Consider the following 19,464-nt stretch of genomic DNA (forward strand, 5'->3'; position numbering starts at 1 on the left):
TAAAAACATATACAGCATAAAACCATTGGTTAGGAAGAAAGAATCCTTGATGGCATGGCATCCTCAGAGGACAGCTCTTCATGGCATCGTCAGAGGACAGCTAAATCTCCTGGGGGAGGGAGTTCCAGAACTTAAGGTGCTGTGACCAAGAAGGTCCTCCCCACGTCCTGCTCACCTAATCCCAGAAGTTGGGGGCATCTGAGCAGGACCTCCAAAGATTAGCATAGTGGTCCAGTGGATTCATAAGGGGTTAGGCAATCCTTCAGGGATGCTGGTCTCAAACCACTGTCTCAGACAGGCTGTCTTCCACAGCTCCCATTGATACAAATGAGACGTGAATGAGAGATCTTTGGATGTGTGCATGCATGTTCTAAGTCATGCCCTGGGCAAGCCCTTCGCCGCTGGCGCCAAGGAAATATGCTTTCATTAAAACAGCACTTTAACCCAGAAGTGTCACTGCACACAAAGCTTGACTTTGTCCACTTTATCCTATCCGATGAGAGCAAAGGACATGTATTTGGGATAATAACAGCCTGGCATGAGGAAGAAAACTCTTTTCTTAAGGCACGTCCTCCACTGCTCTCTTTCTTCATCTATTTATAGCCCAGCAGGTATTCCTGGAATATCCAATATTAGCTCTACTCTGCCTGTTTTGAAAAAAAAACTGGGAGTGGGAGCAGGATCCTCTTCAGGGGCAAGCCTTTGGATCCCTATCAAAAACCCCAAAAGATTGTCAACTGCTTTGGGTTGCTACTGGGGAGAAAGGCCAGGGTACAAGTGAAGTCAGCCCAAACAAACAGGGAAGTTTGAGAAGAACCTAGGATGCTACCAGGGGGATGGCTCAAGGTTTTGCTGTCTTTAGGGCCATATCTTTGGAACAAAAAGTCTGCTAAAAGGGTCAAGCTGAATGTGGTAATCCCCAGTTTGATTTGTTTGTATGGGTTATCATAGAACAGAGCACTGGAGTTAGAGCTCTCCCCCAGAGATCATCTAGTTCACCCCCCTGTTCTGTGAGAAAATAGGGTTCTCTGAAGGTCTTCTAATCCAGCCCCTTGCTCAGTACGCAATGAAAAGCCAAATGATGAATCAAGTCCACTGTCCTTTGTGGGCAGACCTAATGCTTAGCCGTTCCGCTGTGCAGAGAGAATAGACCAGAAGCCCCTGCCAGCATTTGCTGGCAGGGAATTGTAGTCCATGGACATCTGAAGGGCCGCAGTTTGACTACCCCTGGAATAGACGCATGAAGTCTTATGCTGAGTCAGACCATTGGTGTGTCACAGCCAGTATTGTCTACTCTGGCTGGCAGCCGCTCTCCAGAGTCCCCAGCAGAGGCCTTGCAGGCTCCCTGCTGTCTGGCCCCTCTACCTGGAGATGCCAGGGATTGAACTGGGGACTTCCCCCATGCTAAGCAGAGGCTTTGCCGCTGAGCCACAGTCCCTCCCTGGATCACTTCTCCTCTTGCTTTATTTTATTTATTATTTTAACTTTCATACAATAAAATAATAAAACAACCCAACCCATAAAACCCCCAATACATTAAAATATGGCTATTCATTGGAATTAACTCCCCATCTCCCCTCCACTGTCCAGCTGCAGTCTGGAGCTGTTTTGTTAGGAGCGAGGGTCCTGATCTCACTAGTTCTAGGGGATCCGCTAGTAGTCACTCCGGGAGCTCAGCTCGGCCTCAACTGTGTGCCTAGTGGAAGTGCTCCATTTTGCAGGCCCTGTGGAAAGCTGGTAACTCTGGCAGGGCCCTTAGCTCTTCTGGGAGTTCATTCCACCAGGCCGGGGCCAGGGCTGAAGAAGCCCTGGCCCTGGTTGAGGCCAGGCAAATGTCCCGGGGGCCTGGGACGACCAGGATATTCATACCCGCAGAGGGAGTGCCTTGCAGGGAGCACAGGTAGACAAGTGGTCCTGCAGATACGCAGGGCCCAAGCCGCATGTAGCCTTAAAGGTTAAAACCAATACCTTAAACTTGATCTGGAAACAGACTGGTAACCAGGGCAGCTAGGCCTTTACCTGGCAGGTGCAGGTGTCAGTGGCTTCTGCTGAAAAAGGTTCCACCTGTTGATCTCTGAGCTGATCTCCACTTCTTCAAGTGATCCAACATGGATGTATAAACCAGCCCTCAAAAGCAGGAATTAGTTGCAGCCTTGCATATGAATGTTTTAGAAAAGCATCACCTCTGGAATTTCTCTCCTGCTCTGAAGCTGTTTAAAAGCACAGGAACTCTGATAAAAAGGCAGCAGGGAAACAATTACTTAAATGATTTGAATTAGGAACACATCCAGATCTCAATTTCTCCCCAGATTCTGAGAGAATTACCTGTCCTTGTTTCCGAAGTGGAACTGACGCATTAGGAGACCTCGGCTGTCCCAGTTTTTATTTCCAAATGTTGTACCGAAAGCCGTGCTTGCCCAATTCGACACGATTCCAATGCCCTGCAGCTTGTTTGCATGAAGGGTCTTTTAAATGTGATTTGGAGCCTATGTGCAAGAGCCCATGCACTCATCATTAAAGCACTGCACAGATAGGGGGTGGTCTTGCTGTGATAGCGGTCCCATTAAGACCGTTGTTCTTGCAGTGTTTTCCCAAGTTCGTTCACGCCCACCATGTAGGGCATAGCCAAACAGGGAGGGGAGGGGAGGGGTGGCAGTCGGTGGAAAGAAGGGAAAGGTGTGTCAAAGTGGGCAGAGTCCAGTTCTGGAATAAATTCTAGAGATTTTGCTAGGCAAACCAGAATTAAATTGGAAGAAAACAGCATGGTATGCTGTTGTGGAACAATGTAGGACGGGGACCATGGAAATCAGTGTCCCCCCCCCCCCATTTGGACAGAGCCCATGTACTTAACCATGCTTCCCCACCCTATTCTGCACAATGTACCCCTGCTGGAAACTCTTGAAGCTTGAAGCTTCTTCAGGGCCTCTTGAGGGTAAATAGGTTGGAAATGGCCAAGTATCACTGACGATTGCGACAGAGAATGGCTGGGAGTCAAAAAGACCTTTCAGGGCAGGCTGCATGACCTTACTGCCAACATCACGATTGCCAGGATGGTGCCGTGATTAAGAGCAGTGACCTCTAATCTTCCTCCACAGGCAGCCAGCTGGGTGACCTTGGGCTAGGGACAATTCTCTCAGAGCTCTCTCAGCCTTACCTCCCTCACAGGGTGTCTGTTGTGGGGAGACGAGGGGGAGGTGGTTGGAAGCCGCTTTGAGGCTTCTTTTAAATTTAAAACTTAGAGAGGAGATCAAAATATTGGATGTGGGTGTTTGTGATTTTGATATTTAAAACATGAGGCTGTGTGCATTTTTCCCTTTCCTTTTTTCCCCCAGTTGTCAGCTTGATTTTGATTTCAAAAAATAAACAAAATGAAATGCTTATCTTTTGATATACATACCGCAATTCTGTCGTCCTGGCCTACAAGCATCCCTGAGGCCAAATCCACCCTGTGGCCCCCAGCAGTGGCAATACGAAACTGGAATCACACAATAGGCAAATGCTGGTCCACAATTTCACTCATCAGGGAGGCAGGGGTGGCAAGGCGATGCCAATGATAGTGGAGTGGGGGTGTTTTTGTGGCTGTTTTGAAAGGGAGGGTAACTAACATTTTAGGTGGCAAATGAGTAGGTGGAAGCTGAGCGGGGCCCAGCCAGATGTCCCAGCCAGAATGGTTCCTGCTTCATTTCTGGTGGACTGTTTCAGTGGGTAGCCGGGTCAGCCAGCAGTTGGGTGGGGGGAGTTACTGGTTTTAACATAAATTGGCCTTAATGTTTTAATTTCTTTTAATCTTCAAACATCATGAGCCACCCTGAGCTCTCGGGGAAAGGCAGCATAGAAGTTTTGAAAATAAACTTTAAAATAAAACTTTGCAGGGCGTGTGCTCTTGGGAGTCAGAGCTCCCTCTGCCAGGTGTCCGAAGGAGTTCTGAACTTCAAAAGTGTCCGCCCTGAAATTCTTGTTGACCTCCTATGTGCTCCTGCATTCAGATCTGAGTATTTCTGGTGGGGCTGTGGTCACAGAAAGGCATGTTTAAGGAATGAGCATGATGGATGCCCATCGAGAAGACTGAAGGGCAGCCATCCATGGAGAAGCCATCATAACAGCTAATGCCACTCGCAGAGAACCCAGGCCAGCCTGGAACCAAATGACCCCTTTCTCCCCTCCTCCAGCCCCGCTTAGAATCCACTAATAATACTCAGTTTGCTTCTCTTTATTGGTGCCCAACCAGGCTGACCTGACTTTGTCAGGTCTCAGAACCTAAACAGGACCAGCCGTGGTTAGTTCTTGGCCTGGGGACTGCCAGTGAAGTTCAGGGTAGCTATGCAGAGGCAGGCCATGGCAAACCACCTTGGCCTGCCTCTTGCCTTGAAGGGTGTGGAAAGGCAGCTCCACTCGACACGCAGAGGCATCATCTCGCGTCCAAGGTGAGCTATCCGGCCTGGTGCTATTCCGCTGTTGGTTCGAGCAAGTGCCCAATTGGCACGTGCAGGAGAGAAAGGGTGGGCAGCTGTGCTTAGTTTAAATGGTCCCTCGGAATACTGCTGTTTCGGGTCCAGCTCTGCGTCCCTTCAAGAGAGGCAGACAGAATTGCAGTTGCCGGGAGCAAGGCCTTTGCAGTGGTAGCCCCAAAGCCACGGGACTCTTCCTGGGAGGGAGGGAGGGAGGGAGAGGGAGGGAGGGAGGGCAGTACTTCCCAATGTCCCTTTGCTCTCATTAACTGCTGCTTTCCCCTAACTGCTGCATCCCCAGGCAGCTGGTAGTATGAGCAGAGGGCGGCGGGAGAAATGCAGGGTACACAACATGGGGTCCCAGCTCTGACTGGTCAGTTGTAATTTGATTGGCCTTGCCAATCAATTTTTAAAACAAAGCTTTGGCAGTAGCTGCCACCAAAACTCAAGGATCTTTATTGAGTGGCTGAGGGTTAGCTGAAGAGGAAGAGGAAGAGGAAGGAGTAGGGGTTGGGTTTTATATCGTGATTTTCACTACCCAAAGGAGTCCCAAAACAGCTTCCGATGGCCTTCCCTTCCTCTCTCCACAACAGATTCCCTGTGAGATAGGTGGGGCTGAGCACGCTTTGAGCAAACTGTTCTATGAGAACAGCTCTAACAAGACTGTGGTGAGCCCAGGGTCACCCAGCTGGCTGCACGTGGAGGACCGGGGAGTCAAACCCAGCTCTCCAGATTAGAGCCCCCCGATCTTACTGCCAAGGTCTTCATGTAGCCCATGTGGCTACAAAGGGAAAACCAGTCATGTTGAAAGCTGGTAGAAGCGCTTTGGGGCCACTGGAGCTCTTTGCCCCTTTCTGTGACTGGCGCAACCCCCTCCCTCCCAAAATATGATGACAGAGCATATGATACAGAGTAGGAAGAATCTTAAGGAATGGTGTATGCCGTTAAGAAGAGAGGGTGCTAATTTGGGCCATGCTTTGTGTGCTTAAGTGATAGCAGACTCAGACTGTGGCTTGCCTGTATGGGAAATTTCCATTTTTTTAAGGAGGCTGAATATGTACTGAAGAATAAATGCACCTCTTCTCCCTGCCAGCTGTTAGGAAGGGAGAAGCGGCTTGTCAGAGAGGGACAGATGTTCCCTTTTTTGTTTCTTTTTATAGTCCTTTGCACAGTTGCCTGCTTATTGTGGCTGCTGTAGTAGTCATCTGTTTCATGGATTCAAGGTTGTACCATTTTCATGTGCCATTGAAATGATATTCATAGATACAATGTAGACAAATACATGTTTCTGATATAAAACTGAGTGCTGATCTATTGCTATATTAATAGTATTGGATAGTGGTTGTATTTTATGGGGAAACTCATGCAATGCAATAGAAAGTGGTTTAAACTAAAGAATGAATTCTTTCAATTTGCACAAGGAAGATATCTGCCATTAATCACTAGCCTAGACATTTTTATATCCCCTTTGTTTTTATGAAGGGCAACTGAACCCAAAAAACAGATTCCCTTATTCTAGCAAGGAACTATTCAGTCTTCATTATCATGCTGCATATTCATTGTGATGCTGATTACTAATTTTACTACTATTTTACTCTCTCCTTATATCTGTACTCTGATGATCCCTGTTACATTGTCTGAGGAAGTGGGCCTGCACACAAAATCTCACACCTTGAATAAAACTTTGTTGGTCTTAAAGGTGCCTTGGGAGTCTGGACTCACTTTTCAATCTGTTCTGTTTTATTTGATGTTTTAATTGTGTGCTCTTTCGGAACATTTGTGTATTCTGGTTTTATACCAATGTGTTGTGCATCACCTGAGGTAATTTAATGCTGAGAGGTGGTATAGACCAGGGGTAGTCAACCTGTGGTCCTCCAGATTTTCATGGACTACAATTCCCATGAGCCCCTGCCAGCAAACACATCTGGAGGACCACAGGTAGACCCCCCCTGGTATAGACCAGTGGTCCCCAACCTTTTTATCACCGGGGACCGGTCAACGCTTGACAATTTTACTGAGGCCCGGGGGGGGCAGTCTTTTGCCGAGGGATGTCGCCGTGTGAGCCCCTGCTCCACTTACTTTCCTACCAGCGCCCCTGACTTCCCGCCGCCCACTGGGGGGTGCTGCCAGCAGTAGCTGCGCAGTGCCAGGCCGAGGGGGAGCCCCAGCCATGGCGGCCGCCGGAGAGCACCAAAGGTGAGCCAGTGGCAGGGCAGCCCCTGAGGCAGCAGCCAGGGAGGAGGACGAGGAGGAGCTGCGGCCCGGTACCGACTGATTCACTGACTGGTCCCGGTCCCCGAACCGGGGGTGAGGCCCACTGGTATAGACATTCTAACATAAACAAGTAAATATGGGATGACTTGGCTACTAAGAGATCAAGCGGTTGACTTCTACAAAACTGGGCTTATACCATTTGGCAGCAGCCTTATTCTCAAGTAGAAATGTATAGATCTTCATTGCGTGGGCTCCTCAAGAAGGACGATGTATGCAAAGCAGCATTATAAGGGTCTTCATATTCTGCTCAATGGGGAATGAGGCACCGATTCTGACCCTGTATTGTCCTGTTTGCATTGTGTGTGGGGGGGGGGGGGGAGATCCAAATATTTTGCAACAGTAACCATTTATGCACATTGAGCAAGTGTAACAAACATAGAAACATGCATCATTTAATGCCCAAAAGCCAACTTGTGTGTTTTCTCCAGGGTGTCCAAGTGGGGAGTAAATGTTTATTGTTGAGATTTGCATTGCTTAAACATCCATTTCTGCACTGGAGTCATTTGCATGAATCACACCGTTCTGCTCGCAGGCTGTGGCGTTCTGCTGACTTGAACTGGAGAAACTCCTATCTCATCTCCCCACCCTTTACCCAGCGTGATTATTTTAAAAGTCTTGCATGCAGTTTGCCTGCAGAAAATATTGCGGAGTTTATACTAATAAATTTTTAATGGCTTTTTCTTGTAAGAACTTAATCTGGAATGATTGGCGGTTCCTTTTATTAGCATGAGTAGAAATGCAAATAACGCCATCGGCAGAGGTGAGCAGAGAGGGCAATGGGTGGAAATCTGGAAGCCTGTAAGAACATTAGCAATTTGGCAGTGAATAACGCTGTTCATCTTAGTCACTTTTAATCCCCCTGAAATGAAACAGAATCGCAAAGGTGTAACTGCAGAAAGTCATCAAGGACTGTTGTTCTTGGGAGATGGCTTTTGCATGCATGTGTAACGTGACAACAGATCTTCATAAGCCCAGGCTGTCTCTCCTTGGCATCAGGCTCGCTTGACCGTTTCCGCCCTGGAGACTCCTGAACCGGGGCAGGTTGCTACGCCTCTTCCTGCTCCCACGTGTGTGTGTGTGTGGGGGGGAATTTGGCCCGGTGCATCTTGTCTGCCCCAGATTTGTGCTCCCTCGTGGTAGTTGGGGCAACAAAGTTCCCAGAGCAGAAACGGGCTCTTCTCATGTACCCACACCATGCACATGGGGGATCTTCTCATGGTACTCTCTTTACAGCCATAGCCACATATTTGAATGCTGGACTGATCATGTGGATCTCTTCTCCCCCCCCCCCCCATATTCAACTCTGGCTACAGTGTATGTCCATGCATCTTCTTGAGTGCAAATCTGAAAGAGAGCTAAGGCCTCTCTAAGCCTCTCTAAAGCCCCACCCCCCAGTCAGGAACAAGATTAAGAGAGCTAAGGCTCTCTTTCAGTATCGTTTCACACATAAGGAATTCTGTCTTTGGACACAGGTTCATCCCCCAAGCATCTTTGGTTAATAGGGTCAGGTGGTAGGTGGTGTGAAAAACCTTGGCCTGAGACCCCACAGAACTTCTGCTGACCAGGAGAAGTCACTGAACTTGACGAACAAAGGGTCTGGCGTGGCACAAGGGAGATTCACGGTTTTCTTCCATGTTAAAGGCCATATCTGAACATGACCCCTCCCCCTCCCCAAGGAACATTTATTACCACCTACTCTTCGGTGCGCATTTTTAAAGAAATCCTGCTTCCATATTGAAAACATGATAATTGAGTATAATGTGTCTTGTGATTCTGCTGATTCCCACAACCGTTCCATCTCCTTGGGTATGGGATTGTTTGATTCAAGAACAACCCACACTGCTCACCCCCGTATCCTCACAGATCTTGTGATGTTACTTCTTCTACCAGTGCCTCCCCCCGACCTGGTTCTTTAGATGCCCCCTGCAACAGAAGGGGTCTGGTGATCAAGATCTGTGCAGCATTTTCCATCATAAAGACTGGCAAATAATTCATTCAGCTTCTCTGCAGTCTCCCTGTCCTCTTTGGACAACCCTTTGACCCCTCTCCCTTCTCCCAGGGATGGATTTGTTTGTTTATTTGTTTGTTTTGAAAGCAAACTGCCTGGAGCAAGGAATAGTAGTTCAATCGTGCACGCAAAGCAAAAAACAATAACAACAACAACAACAACAACAACGTTTAAGCATAAAGCATGCCTCTCTAAAGCCTCCCCCCCCTCAATCAGGAACAAGATTAATTTTTAAAAGTATCAAAAGACTCATGATTCCATAAGGGGTGGCATTATAAAAAGCACTATGCATCTATAATTAGATGCATATAATTAGATGCATAGTTGTTCAATGGGCAACTTACTTAAAATTAGTGGGCTCTGCTGGCCCTTTAAAGCATGTAGAAAGGGGATTGGCTGCCTGGCTTGATTGATAGGTGGAAGAGAGTTGCGTATAAACTGCGTTGCTCTCTTCCGCCATTTCAAGCAGGCATGTGGAGTGCAAGGAGCGTGAGAAGGCAGCAGACGAAAGCGAGAGGACCGGAAGGTGAGGAATGTCTGGAGGCGTCATAATTTTTAGCACTACTCCATTTTGGTGGCGTAACGCTCTTTTGCGTAATACCAATAACGGCAAAAAGCTGTGTCGTAGTTTAGTACCTTACTTCTGTGCACCCCCCTGAACTTAGTAGTAGAGAAGCCCATCCCCATCTGCACAGCTGAGCAATGCCACACCTCTTCTGTCTGCCCTGCAACGTTCCCTTGGCAAAGACTGAAATGTTGTGAGAATTTCACTGCATGCCCTGATCCATCTCGCCACCCTCGAGGTCTCCAGGTGACATTTGACAGTAAATAATTCATAGGACAGCATCTCTCTGAATATTAAGGATTATTAAGCTCTGCAAACTTTGACCCCATCTCTTTCATAACCACTGGAAACCTGAGAAGTGCAAACGGCTCATTAATTCATAGCATAAGCATGCAGCTATGCACTAAACGGGATGGGGATGTGAAATCTGCTGCTTTTAAAAGAACTTTCTGCAGCTTTATGGCCACCTGGATCACTGGCAATAACTCTGCCCATCGTTCCTTGTTCCTTATGGATTTCCATAATAAATAAATAATAAAGGAAAGTGAATATAATAATAGAAAAACCTATGTGGCATAACACTTACAGCTCTTTAAGGAAGCTTTTGAAAGGCAGATGCGTACAACAGCAACAACAAAATTGTGCATCTCTAGATATATTCATGCTCTGTCACAGAGAGTTTGTTTGTTTTTCTTTTCTTTTTTTACACTTATAGAAACTTTTATGAGAGCCACCGGAGAGGGCAAGCCAGTAATGGGGCACCTTTTAATATCCCTGAGTGATGAAAGGTGGGAGAAATGCCATGCAAGCAGACAGGAAGTCTCAGATCTAAAGCACATTCATAGAATCATAGAGTTGGAAGGGACCTCCAAGGTCATCTAGATCAACCCCCTGCAGAATGCAGGTAATTCACAACTAATACCGTATCCCTCGGTCAGTTAAAGTCAGTTACTTCGACTGGCAGCTGCTCTCCAGGGTCTCAGGTCAAGGTCGTTCACACCAGTTACTACCTGATCCTTTAAACTGAAGATGCCAGGGATTAAACCTGGGACCTTCCACGTGCAAAGCTGGTGCTTTACCACTGAGTAGTGGTACCACTGAGTAGATCCATCCAGGATCACGAATGCTGCAGAAGTGGTGTGAATACTGCTTTGCTACCAGTCTTGAGTCTCACACTTTTCAAGACATGCCTTGGGAATTAAGCTCTTCCATCTCCTTTGCCGGGCTTTCTCAACCGGGTTCTGTGAAACTTTGGGGCTTCTTGACAGCCCTGGGTAGGTTTCCTGAATGGGTGGGAGTTGATTAATTTTTAATATATATATGTTAATTGTTAAATATTTATTGGGTGATATGACCATATATGGTAATTTAGACACATGTCCCTTCCCAAAATGGCCACTGATAGGTCTAGAGGGGGGTGGAAAGGGGAGGGGCCTCAGGTGAGTGTGTCCACAGCTCTGCTTTCCAATCATATTCTGTGCCATTGTGCCACCTCTGGGGTTGCTCGAAGCCTGAAGAATGCCTTCAGGGCATAGTGGTCTGACCATGGCACGGCAGTTTCTTTAGCGTAACTGGGGCCTTTTCTGCTTTATACTCTGTTGGTTGTAAATTTTCCCTGTCAACCTATCTGCCTTGGCAACAGATTGCATTCCTTGACGACAGAGTTTCCAAGTCTAATTACAGCATGGGAGTGGAAAATGGCACTACTGGGAGGAGGAGGAGGAGGAGGTTGGAAGATAAGTAGCTGAGTGAAGCTCAGCCGTTCCCTGAGGAGGGCAGGTGTGTGTGTAACGGGTAAGTAAATAGCGATGGAGATGCAAAGAAAATAGAGCGGTGCACAGGTATGAAAGGATGGCTGAAAGGGTAGGGTTGTTTTCAGGCAGGCATGTTTTCTTAGAAGAAGAAGAAGAAGAAGAAGAAGAAGAAGAGTTGGTTCTTATATGCCGCTTTTCCCTACCCGAAGGAGGCTCAAAGCGGCTTACAGTCGCCTTCCCATTCCTCTCCCCACAACAGACACCCTGTGAGGGAGGTGGGGCTGAGAGAGCCCTGATATCACTGCTCGGTCAGAACAGCTTTATCAGTGCCGTGGCGAGCCCAAGGTCACCCAGCTGGCTGCATGTGGGGGAGTGCAGAATCGAACCTGGCATGCCAGATTAGAAGTCCGCACTCCTAACCACTACACCAAACTAGCTCTCAGAGGTTACACCCCACTGAGATCTGTAGAACGTAGGCATTGCAGATGTGATTGCAACTTCCAAGCACCCAGGATAAAATTTGCTACAGCAGTTAGTGACTTGTGGGAAGTGGAAGAAAAATAGGCAATTCCCATTCACTTGTGTCATGGGTGTGTATGTATGTGCGTGCAAAATGCCTCCAAGTTGCGTCCAACCTCTGGCAACTCTATAAGTTAATAAAATTTAGAGTCCAATGGCACCTTTAAGACCAAAAAAGATTAATTCAATGAGCTGATCTATGCTTTTGTGTGCATGCACACTTCCTCAGACAATGGAACAGGGACCATAAGTGTACAGATATGAGAAAGTAAATGAGTAGCAAATTAGTAAACAGCTTCACAACATCTTTGCTAGAAAAACCAATCAGTTGTCCTTCACAAAAACATTGAGGCAATAAAAATGTCAAGGTTAGTGATTAACGGCAGACTAAAAGAGACTTGTTGCTACCCCTATCCATCTCCACCCAAGCATGGAGGAATCCCCACAAGTGACGAGCTGTGCTGAGTTTGTTATCCTGTCCCGAGAACAGAGAGTTAGATTCTAAATAGTGTTATATTAGTCTATGAATTAATACCTTTCTAAACATCCGATTGTTAACAGCCTTGCTTGGTCTTGCAAGCTGAGGCTTCCTCTTATTCCATCTCATGTTGGGCCATTGTCTTTTCATACTGCCTTTGACTTTTCCTAGCTTAGTCTGGGCCTCTGATCTGAAACCTGTTTATTTGGGGGTTTGGACAGTCTGACGTCTCATCCAACGCCATCTTTAAAATGAATCTATTTCCTTTGTTTCTGCTTTTTTCTTTGTCCAACTTTCTCACTCATGCATAGTAGTGGGGAAAAGTATAGTATGAATCTTAGCAACACATCCTTTCCTTAAGGATATCTTCTAACCCCTTCATGCTTGTTCTTGTCTCCATCTCCTTCTCATTTCTTGGTTGTACTTTCCCTTTGGGTTGTCAATAGAGCCAAAGAGTAGAAAATCCTAATAATTTCAGTTTCTTTGTCAGGCTTAAAGTTGTGTAATTCCTCAGTATTTATGATTATCGTTTTCCTTATATTCAGCTGTAAGCCTGTTTTGATACTTTCTGCTTTAACCTTCACCAGTGGTAATTTCCAGTCTTCGCTGTTTTCTGCTAGTGACATGGTGCCATATGCATATCTCAAATTGTTAATGTCCCTTCCACCAATTTTCACTCCAACTTCATCTAAATGTAATGCAGCTTTCCTTTTGATCTGTTGTGCTTATGGACTGAAGAGATAGGGTGATAAAATCCTCCCTGTTCTGAGACCTTTGCCATCTGGAAACCATTCGGTTTCTCCATATTCTGTCCTAACAGTAGCTTCTTGCTCACATTACAGATTAGGCCTCAAAACAATCAGATGCTGTGGCACACTCATAGAAACAACCATAACATTTTGTGATTCACACAGGCTGTCATCTATTTTACAAAGGCTGAGTTTTTCCCTGAAATTCTCTCATATGCTCCAGTAACTAATGTTATTTGTAATATGATCCTCCTCTTCCTTTTCTGAATGCATCTTGAACTTCTGGCATTTCTAATTCAATATACAGTAACAGTCTTGTAAGATTTTGAGCATCTATTTACTCAAATGAGAAATTAGAGCAATGGTGCAATAGTTGCTGCAATCTTTGATGTCTCTTTTTTCAGAGTTGGAATGTAAAGAGAGACCCAACTTAGTGTAGTGCCATCTTTTTTCTAGGTTGGAATATAAAGAGAGAGCCAGCTTGGTGTAGTGATTAAAATCCTCACTTCTCCACATATAGCCATCTGGGTGACCTTGGGCTTGTCACATCACAGTACTAATACAGTTGTTCTCACAGAGCAGTGTCTGTTGTGGGGAGAGGAAAGGGAAGGCAATTGTAAGCCGCTTTGAGACTCTTTCAGGTAGTGAAAAGCGGGGTTTAAAAAACAGCTCTTCTTGTTCTTGTTCTCCTTCTCCTCCTCCTCTTGAATATTTCCAGTCTGTTGGCTGTTGTTTAGTTTTCCACATTTGTTGACATATTCTTGTTAAGAATTTGAAGGACTCCATTTCTGTGGCTTGAAATAGCTCTGTTACTATCCAATCTGCTCTTGGTGATTTGTTTTCCCCAATTGCTTTGAGTGCTGCTTCACCGTCTAAAATTGCAGGTGCTTCTTCAAAAGATTCACCTTTGAAAGAATTCATCCTCTCATCTCTTTTCCATAGTCCTTCCATGTATTGTTTCCATCTTTATTTTGTTCAGACAAAATTTTGTCAGACAAAAACTGGCATAACTGGCAATTGTTTTAGCCCTTCCTAAAAATGTCAGGGATTCCTGCAAATGTCCAAGTTATAGGACCACTTCATTAGTAAGCTGTGATATTAAAATATTCTCAGCAGTGTTGCCTAAAACAGGGGTAGTCACCCTATGGTCCTCCAGAGGTTCATGGTCTACAATTCCCATGAGCCCCTGCCAGCAAATTATCCATGGATAAATTAATATGTATTAGGTTTCACTAACAGAGAAGGCTCTGGCCCTTGTTGAGGACCGATGTGCTCCTTTGGGGCCAGGGATCACCAGCCGGTTGGTGATGGCGGAACATAATGCTTTTTGGGGGGGTATAGGTAGAGAGATGGTCTCTCAGGTACACTGGGGACAATCTCTGTATGGCCTTGAACGTAAGTACCAAAACCTTAAGCCTGCCTTTAGTCTGCCTTTGATGGGCAGAAGGAGACACATGATGAGATAGCATAGCTCTACACCATGTTGGCAGGTCTTGGGCAGGGAGGGGTGGTGATGCCATGCCATGGCTCTGCTGGGCTCCTTGGACAGCTGGAAACCAATTTCTGTGATCCCACTAAAAGAAAATAAAACACGGTCATTTCTGGCTCATTGGACCTACTTATGGTGTAAAGTTTGGGCCACCAACTGACCTCCAAACTACAGAGACTAGTTCCCCTGGGGATAAAGGCAGCTGTGAAAAGCAGACTCTGTACCTCGCTCTAGAAGTCCCTCCTCTAATCCCCCCTCCACAGCTCCACATTTATGTCTTCAGGAATCTCCGAGGCTGGAGTTGGCAACTCTTGGTAGGACCCTGGAAAGGGGGACATTGCAGGTCTGTCTGGATGCCAGAGAGGTTTTGGAAGGGATGTGACCACTGGGCTTTTTGTTGCTCTTGTTGCTACTCAGCAGTTCCTAATCCTGTGTCTTTTCCATTTAACAGGCAAGAGGTCCCTAAATAGGAAGTTTTTGTTTGAGTTGACTTGGGAGCTTCCTGCATTCAGCAAGGGGCTGGACTAGATAACCCTGGAGTTCCGATTTGCTGCCGTGACAGTTAAATGCCAGAAATACCTCCCTTCCCTGGCCCCAGTCAGTGGGAACGGAAGGTCCTGGGAGGGAGGATGTGCCAGCCTCTTGCTCAAGCTGCCCTTCCGGGTATCTCGGCTGGGAGCCCTCTGCTTACCCATCTCAGTGGAAGTCAGCCTCCTTCTCTCCCGTGTGCTTCTTAGGCAGCCGTCTGCATTGAGTCTTGTGACATGAGTGGCCAATTGGAGCCCTAGACTTGAAATGCCAGATTGCAGGGGGGGGGGCGGTGCAGGGTCCCAGATACGTATGCAGAGTCACTTAAGGAAAGAAAAGATTGCGGGGGAAATCCCTGCATTGAAATCCAGGTCACCTGCTATTTCTAAAGGGAAAGTGAAGGGAGACCGGGAGCTGCCCTTCCCCCTCCTGGTTGTGCAGAAGCTCTGATAAGGGGGAGCAGGGGGGGAGGGGAGAAGGGATGCTGCTAGGTTCAGCAAAGCAGCCCCTCCACCATCCCTAAGAGTCAGCAGAAAGCCCAGCAGCTAACTTGAGCACAAAGGCATCTGCTGACTCTGTGGCTTTGGGGTACCCGTGGGGAGGGGGCAGCTGAGCCGAGAAGGAGGGGGCTGTCTGGGGGGGGGGCTTCTTGGTTTCACCCGACTCCCTTCCCTGGAGCACGCACAATTTCCCAAGCACAGGTGGGGAGTCCGGCGGCCAAGGAGGGGAGGGGGCAGTGAAGGACGAGAGGGGATCCACCCGTCAGTGCCCCTTGTGCTTCCAGAGGAAGACCCACCTTCCCAGGTAGCACAGAGACCGCCTGCTCGTTCCTTGTGCCGGCTTGCTGGTTATGGCCAATTGAGAGGGGTGGGGAGGAGGGGGGCTTCCCCCGCGGATCTCGCCAGGCAGAGTCTCCCCCCCCTTCCCCTTTAATAATCCGCACAGCATCCAGAGGAAGAGATGCAGTGGCTCAGGAATGGACCTGCCACGGTGAGTTCAGGTACCTCTTGTGCTTCCCTCTTCCCCTCCCTCCCTCCCACTCAGCGGGAAGAGCTGCTGCCTCCTGGGGTGTCCTCCCCCACCCCACTTTTTTGGGTCTTCCTAAAGCTTTGGTGGGTGTCTCCATTTTGTGTCATGCAAAAACCAGCGGAAGGCGGGGGGGGGGGGGCTGAAAGAAATGTCACTTTGAGGATGCGTAGGGGGAGAGGGGCTGTGCAGGTGGTCAGGCAGAGAGGGCAGGGGTGGGGGGAGCAGGCTTGGAGGAAAGAGATTGCTTTGGGGTCAGGGAAAGCTTTGAGAGCTGTGACTGAGAGGCAGAGGCATGCCTTTTAAAGGGTGCTGTAAGGGCACCCCGTTGGCAGACATGGAAGGTGGGTCTGGCCAAGGGGGTGGGCAGGGGGAAATAGCTTCTCTTCCTCCCACCCAGCTTCCTCTGGTGTTTGCTGCTCAAGTCTGAGAACTGCTGGGCCGCCCCACCCGCTGTTTGTATTCAGGGCCAAGCGGGGGTCCTAATCCTTGGAAAGGAGTTCTCCTCCTTGCTCTGGGGAGGGGTCTTGACTAGAAGCCAAAAGGGAAGGGGCTGAAGAAGGTGTTAAATAAGGGACTCTTTTGTGTGACTGCAAATTCAGAGGATCCTCTCAGGGGGAAGGTTCTTTCCAGGCAAATGTCCTTTCATTTGAACTGGGTACTTGCAAATGTGCTTGGTTTCAAATCGGGCTGCATGTCATTTTGGAACATGCAGTGCTGGGTGGAATGCCTTTTGTTTGCATTGGTTCAGTTCTGGCAAGGGACCAGAGACCACCCCACCCCTGCAGCCTCCGTACATCCTTCCTGTTGGTGGTGGTGGTGGTCGCGGTGAGGACGGCAGGTTTTCCAACAGCCTGGTTCAGAGGAGCTCATTGGAAAGTGAGGCTGAAGTCCACCCCCCCCCCCCCAGCTCTTCTTTGAGACTTGGGCAACTTAGTCAGGGTCCTCATCTGATGCACAACATATTGGGCAAACCTGTGATCAGAAGCAGGAGGCATCAGGGGTGCATTTGTGCATGCAGATGGCTAAGTTTCTCCACACTTCTCCTCCTCTGTCGCCCACTCATATCCTCCTACACATCTCCCCCCCCCCCCGCATTCAATGTACAGCACGTAATATTCCTGCTGCCTGCCTTTCTTCTCCGCAGACTGTGTCAGAGAAACCCAAGCTGTGCCTTGTCAGGATGCCTGCTAAGATGTTCAAATGCAGATCATTTTATAAACATTGTGATGGGGGGTGGGGTGGGGTGGGGTGGAGTTTTTCCTTACCTGCGTGTATGGGGGGGGGGACGACTGCAGAGCAAAATGCCCTGTTTTCTGAGTGTCTTTCTCTTTGCAGTTTTAAAGGGGGCATTGTCCTTTCCTTCATCATTATTAGTCTTTTGTATCTCTCAAAGTGTTCAAACTGCCTGATACCTTGGCCTTCCCTTTAATGTAATAGCTGCATAGATGCTCATTTAGAGGATAATATATGATACTTCTCAAGAGACCTGGCAAGCTGGTTCTTTGGGGTAATCAGGTGAAATTCCTTCCTACCTTCCTTCTTGCCTGCCTGCCTGCCTGCCTATCCAGTAAATGAAACACATATTTAAATGCTGGATGTTCCTTTCTACATTATACTAAAATTTCCCCATGCCTTCTGACCTTGGTTCATACAAAAAGGGAAGTCAAAGTGCTTTCCCCCAATTGTTCAGTCTCGGTGTACTTATACAGGGGTAGTCAAACTGCGGCCCTCCAAATGGCCATGGACTACAATTCCTAGGAGCCCCTGCCAGCAAATGCTGGCAGGGGCTCCTGGGAATTGTAGTCCATGAACATCTGGAGGGCCACAGTTTGACTACCCCTTATCATATTAATTATATTAATTAACCGGGGGTTTATAGAAGATGAGTCTATCAATAGCTACTTGCAGTGGTGACTAAAGGATCCTCCGCATTCAGATGCAGTCAACCTCTGAATCCCAGAGCCGGGAGGCAACATCAGGGGAAGGCCTCAGCCTCTATGTCCGGTTGTGGGACAGAATGCTGGATTAGAGGGACAATTTAAGTTTTAAGAATTTACGAAACGCAAAGAGCAGAATATTGTTAGAAAGTCTCGTGCTCCAAGCAAACGTAGTATAGGCAGGGTAAAGGAAGGTGCTGTAGGATTGGGGCTAGACCACTGATCTTGTGTGAATCTTGCCTTTACAGTGAAGTTACTCGGCCTCCTTAGGCAAGCCCCTTTCCCTCCCATTCTTACAATTCTTGGATTAAGATGCCAACATGGCAAGACTGTTGTTTGGATTGCAAAAGGATAATATTTATGAAGCACCTGGAATACCTGAGAGGGCTTTCAAATAGTCAGAAATGTTATTGAAGATCTGTATTGCTATTCCCAGCTCATGGGCATTGGAATGAGAGGCACTGTTCTAACGTGACTGGCAAGGTAGCCATGCTTGAATGGCAGAGCAGAAGGTCTCTGTCCGTGTGGTCACTGGAAATGCCAAATGTTCATCGCAGTTAAAGCTGGCACTAATGTTAAGCCGGGGAAGGCCCTTGCTTCAGGTAGCTAGTTGTCAATTATTGAATTTATTATTGTTATTACTTCGGGGAAGGGAAGTTCTTCTGACTGAGGCATCCAGATGTTCTGTGTTTCTTAGCCTATGACTCGGGGCCAGGGAGAAAGTCACAGAGCCATATGAGATTAATACCAGATCGTTCCATCCACAGATGGCTCTTGAGTACTTGGGAGGAGAACTGGGAACAAGAAGTGTAGGTCAAGTGATCTCATGAGCGTTAATGGATTCATCCACTATTAAATTAAAAGCACAACTACTTAGAATCTTGCTCAGTTCTCTTCTGTGGGACTTTCTCCCAGGAAAGTTTTCTTAGGATAGCACTGTGACTCTCTGAATTTCGATAATACAGGGAAGGCGGCTTTTGTACAACCTAGGGCGGGCATTCTCAACCAGGGTTTTGTGGAACCCTGGCGTTTCCTCCTGAGTGGGTAGGAGTTAAGTAATTTAAATTTTTTTTTTAAAGTAAACACTTTTATATGGCCCTGTAACCACCACCCCCCGCCCCTTGGCCAGTGATGAGGTTTTCTCAATCAGGGTTCTGTGAAACCCCAGGGTTTCTTGACAGCCCTGGGTTTCCTGAATAAGTGGGAGTTCATTAATTTTATATATAAAATAAATATATATTTTATATATATATATATATATATATATATATATATATATATATATATATATATATATATATATATATATATATATATATATAAATATATAATGTTTTAAACATTTATCAAGTGTTTAAACATGGCCATATATAGTCATGTTGACCTGCCCCCTCATCCCAAAATGGCCAGTGATGGACCTGGAAGGGGTGGGAAGGGGAGGGGCCCTGGGTGGGTTTCCAACCAAATTCCACACTTCTGGGATTTCTCAAAGCCTGAAGAATGTTTCAGGGGGTTCTCAGTGGTAAAAAAGTTGAGAAAGGCTGAGCTAGGGGGAAGTTCTTAGAAAATAATTTCACCGAGAAACCTGTGTCACACTGCCATCCTATGCAGGGCCGAAGCCCATAGATTCCCATGGTTTAGAGCAGTGGTCCCCAACCTTTTTATCACCGGGGACCACTCAACGCT

At 47.2% G+C, this 19,464-nt stretch overlaps 1 protein-coding gene across 6 annotated transcripts in view; it reads left to right on the forward strand.

Annotated features, from left to right (window-relative positions):
- Nucleotides 1-19,464, forward strand: part of ARHGEF9 (Cdc42 guanine nucleotide exchange factor 9) — a 248,261-nt gene that overhangs the window by 80,491 nt on the left and 148,306 nt on the right. The window contains exon 1 of one of the 6 annotated variants that reach the window (XM_077307307.1): nucleotides 15,715-15,802. The exons of 4 other annotated variants lie outside the window; for them this stretch is intronic. In XM_077307307.1, the coding sequence (XP_077163422.1) occupies nucleotides 15,773-15,802 (30 nt within the window). In that variant the 5' untranslated portion in view covers nucleotides 15,715-15,772. Of the gene's footprint in view, nucleotides 1-15,714; nucleotides 15,813-19,464 lie in introns of those variants that run through there. One more of the 6 variants, XM_077307312.1, reaches the window with a different exon arrangement.

Source organism: Paroedura picta, chromosome 13 (assembly GCF_049243985.1).
Source record: "Paroedura picta isolate Pp20150507F chromosome 13, Ppicta_v3.0, whole genome shotgun sequence".
Lineage (NCBI taxonomy): Eukaryota > Metazoa > Chordata > Lepidosauria > Squamata > Gekkonidae > Paroedura > Paroedura picta.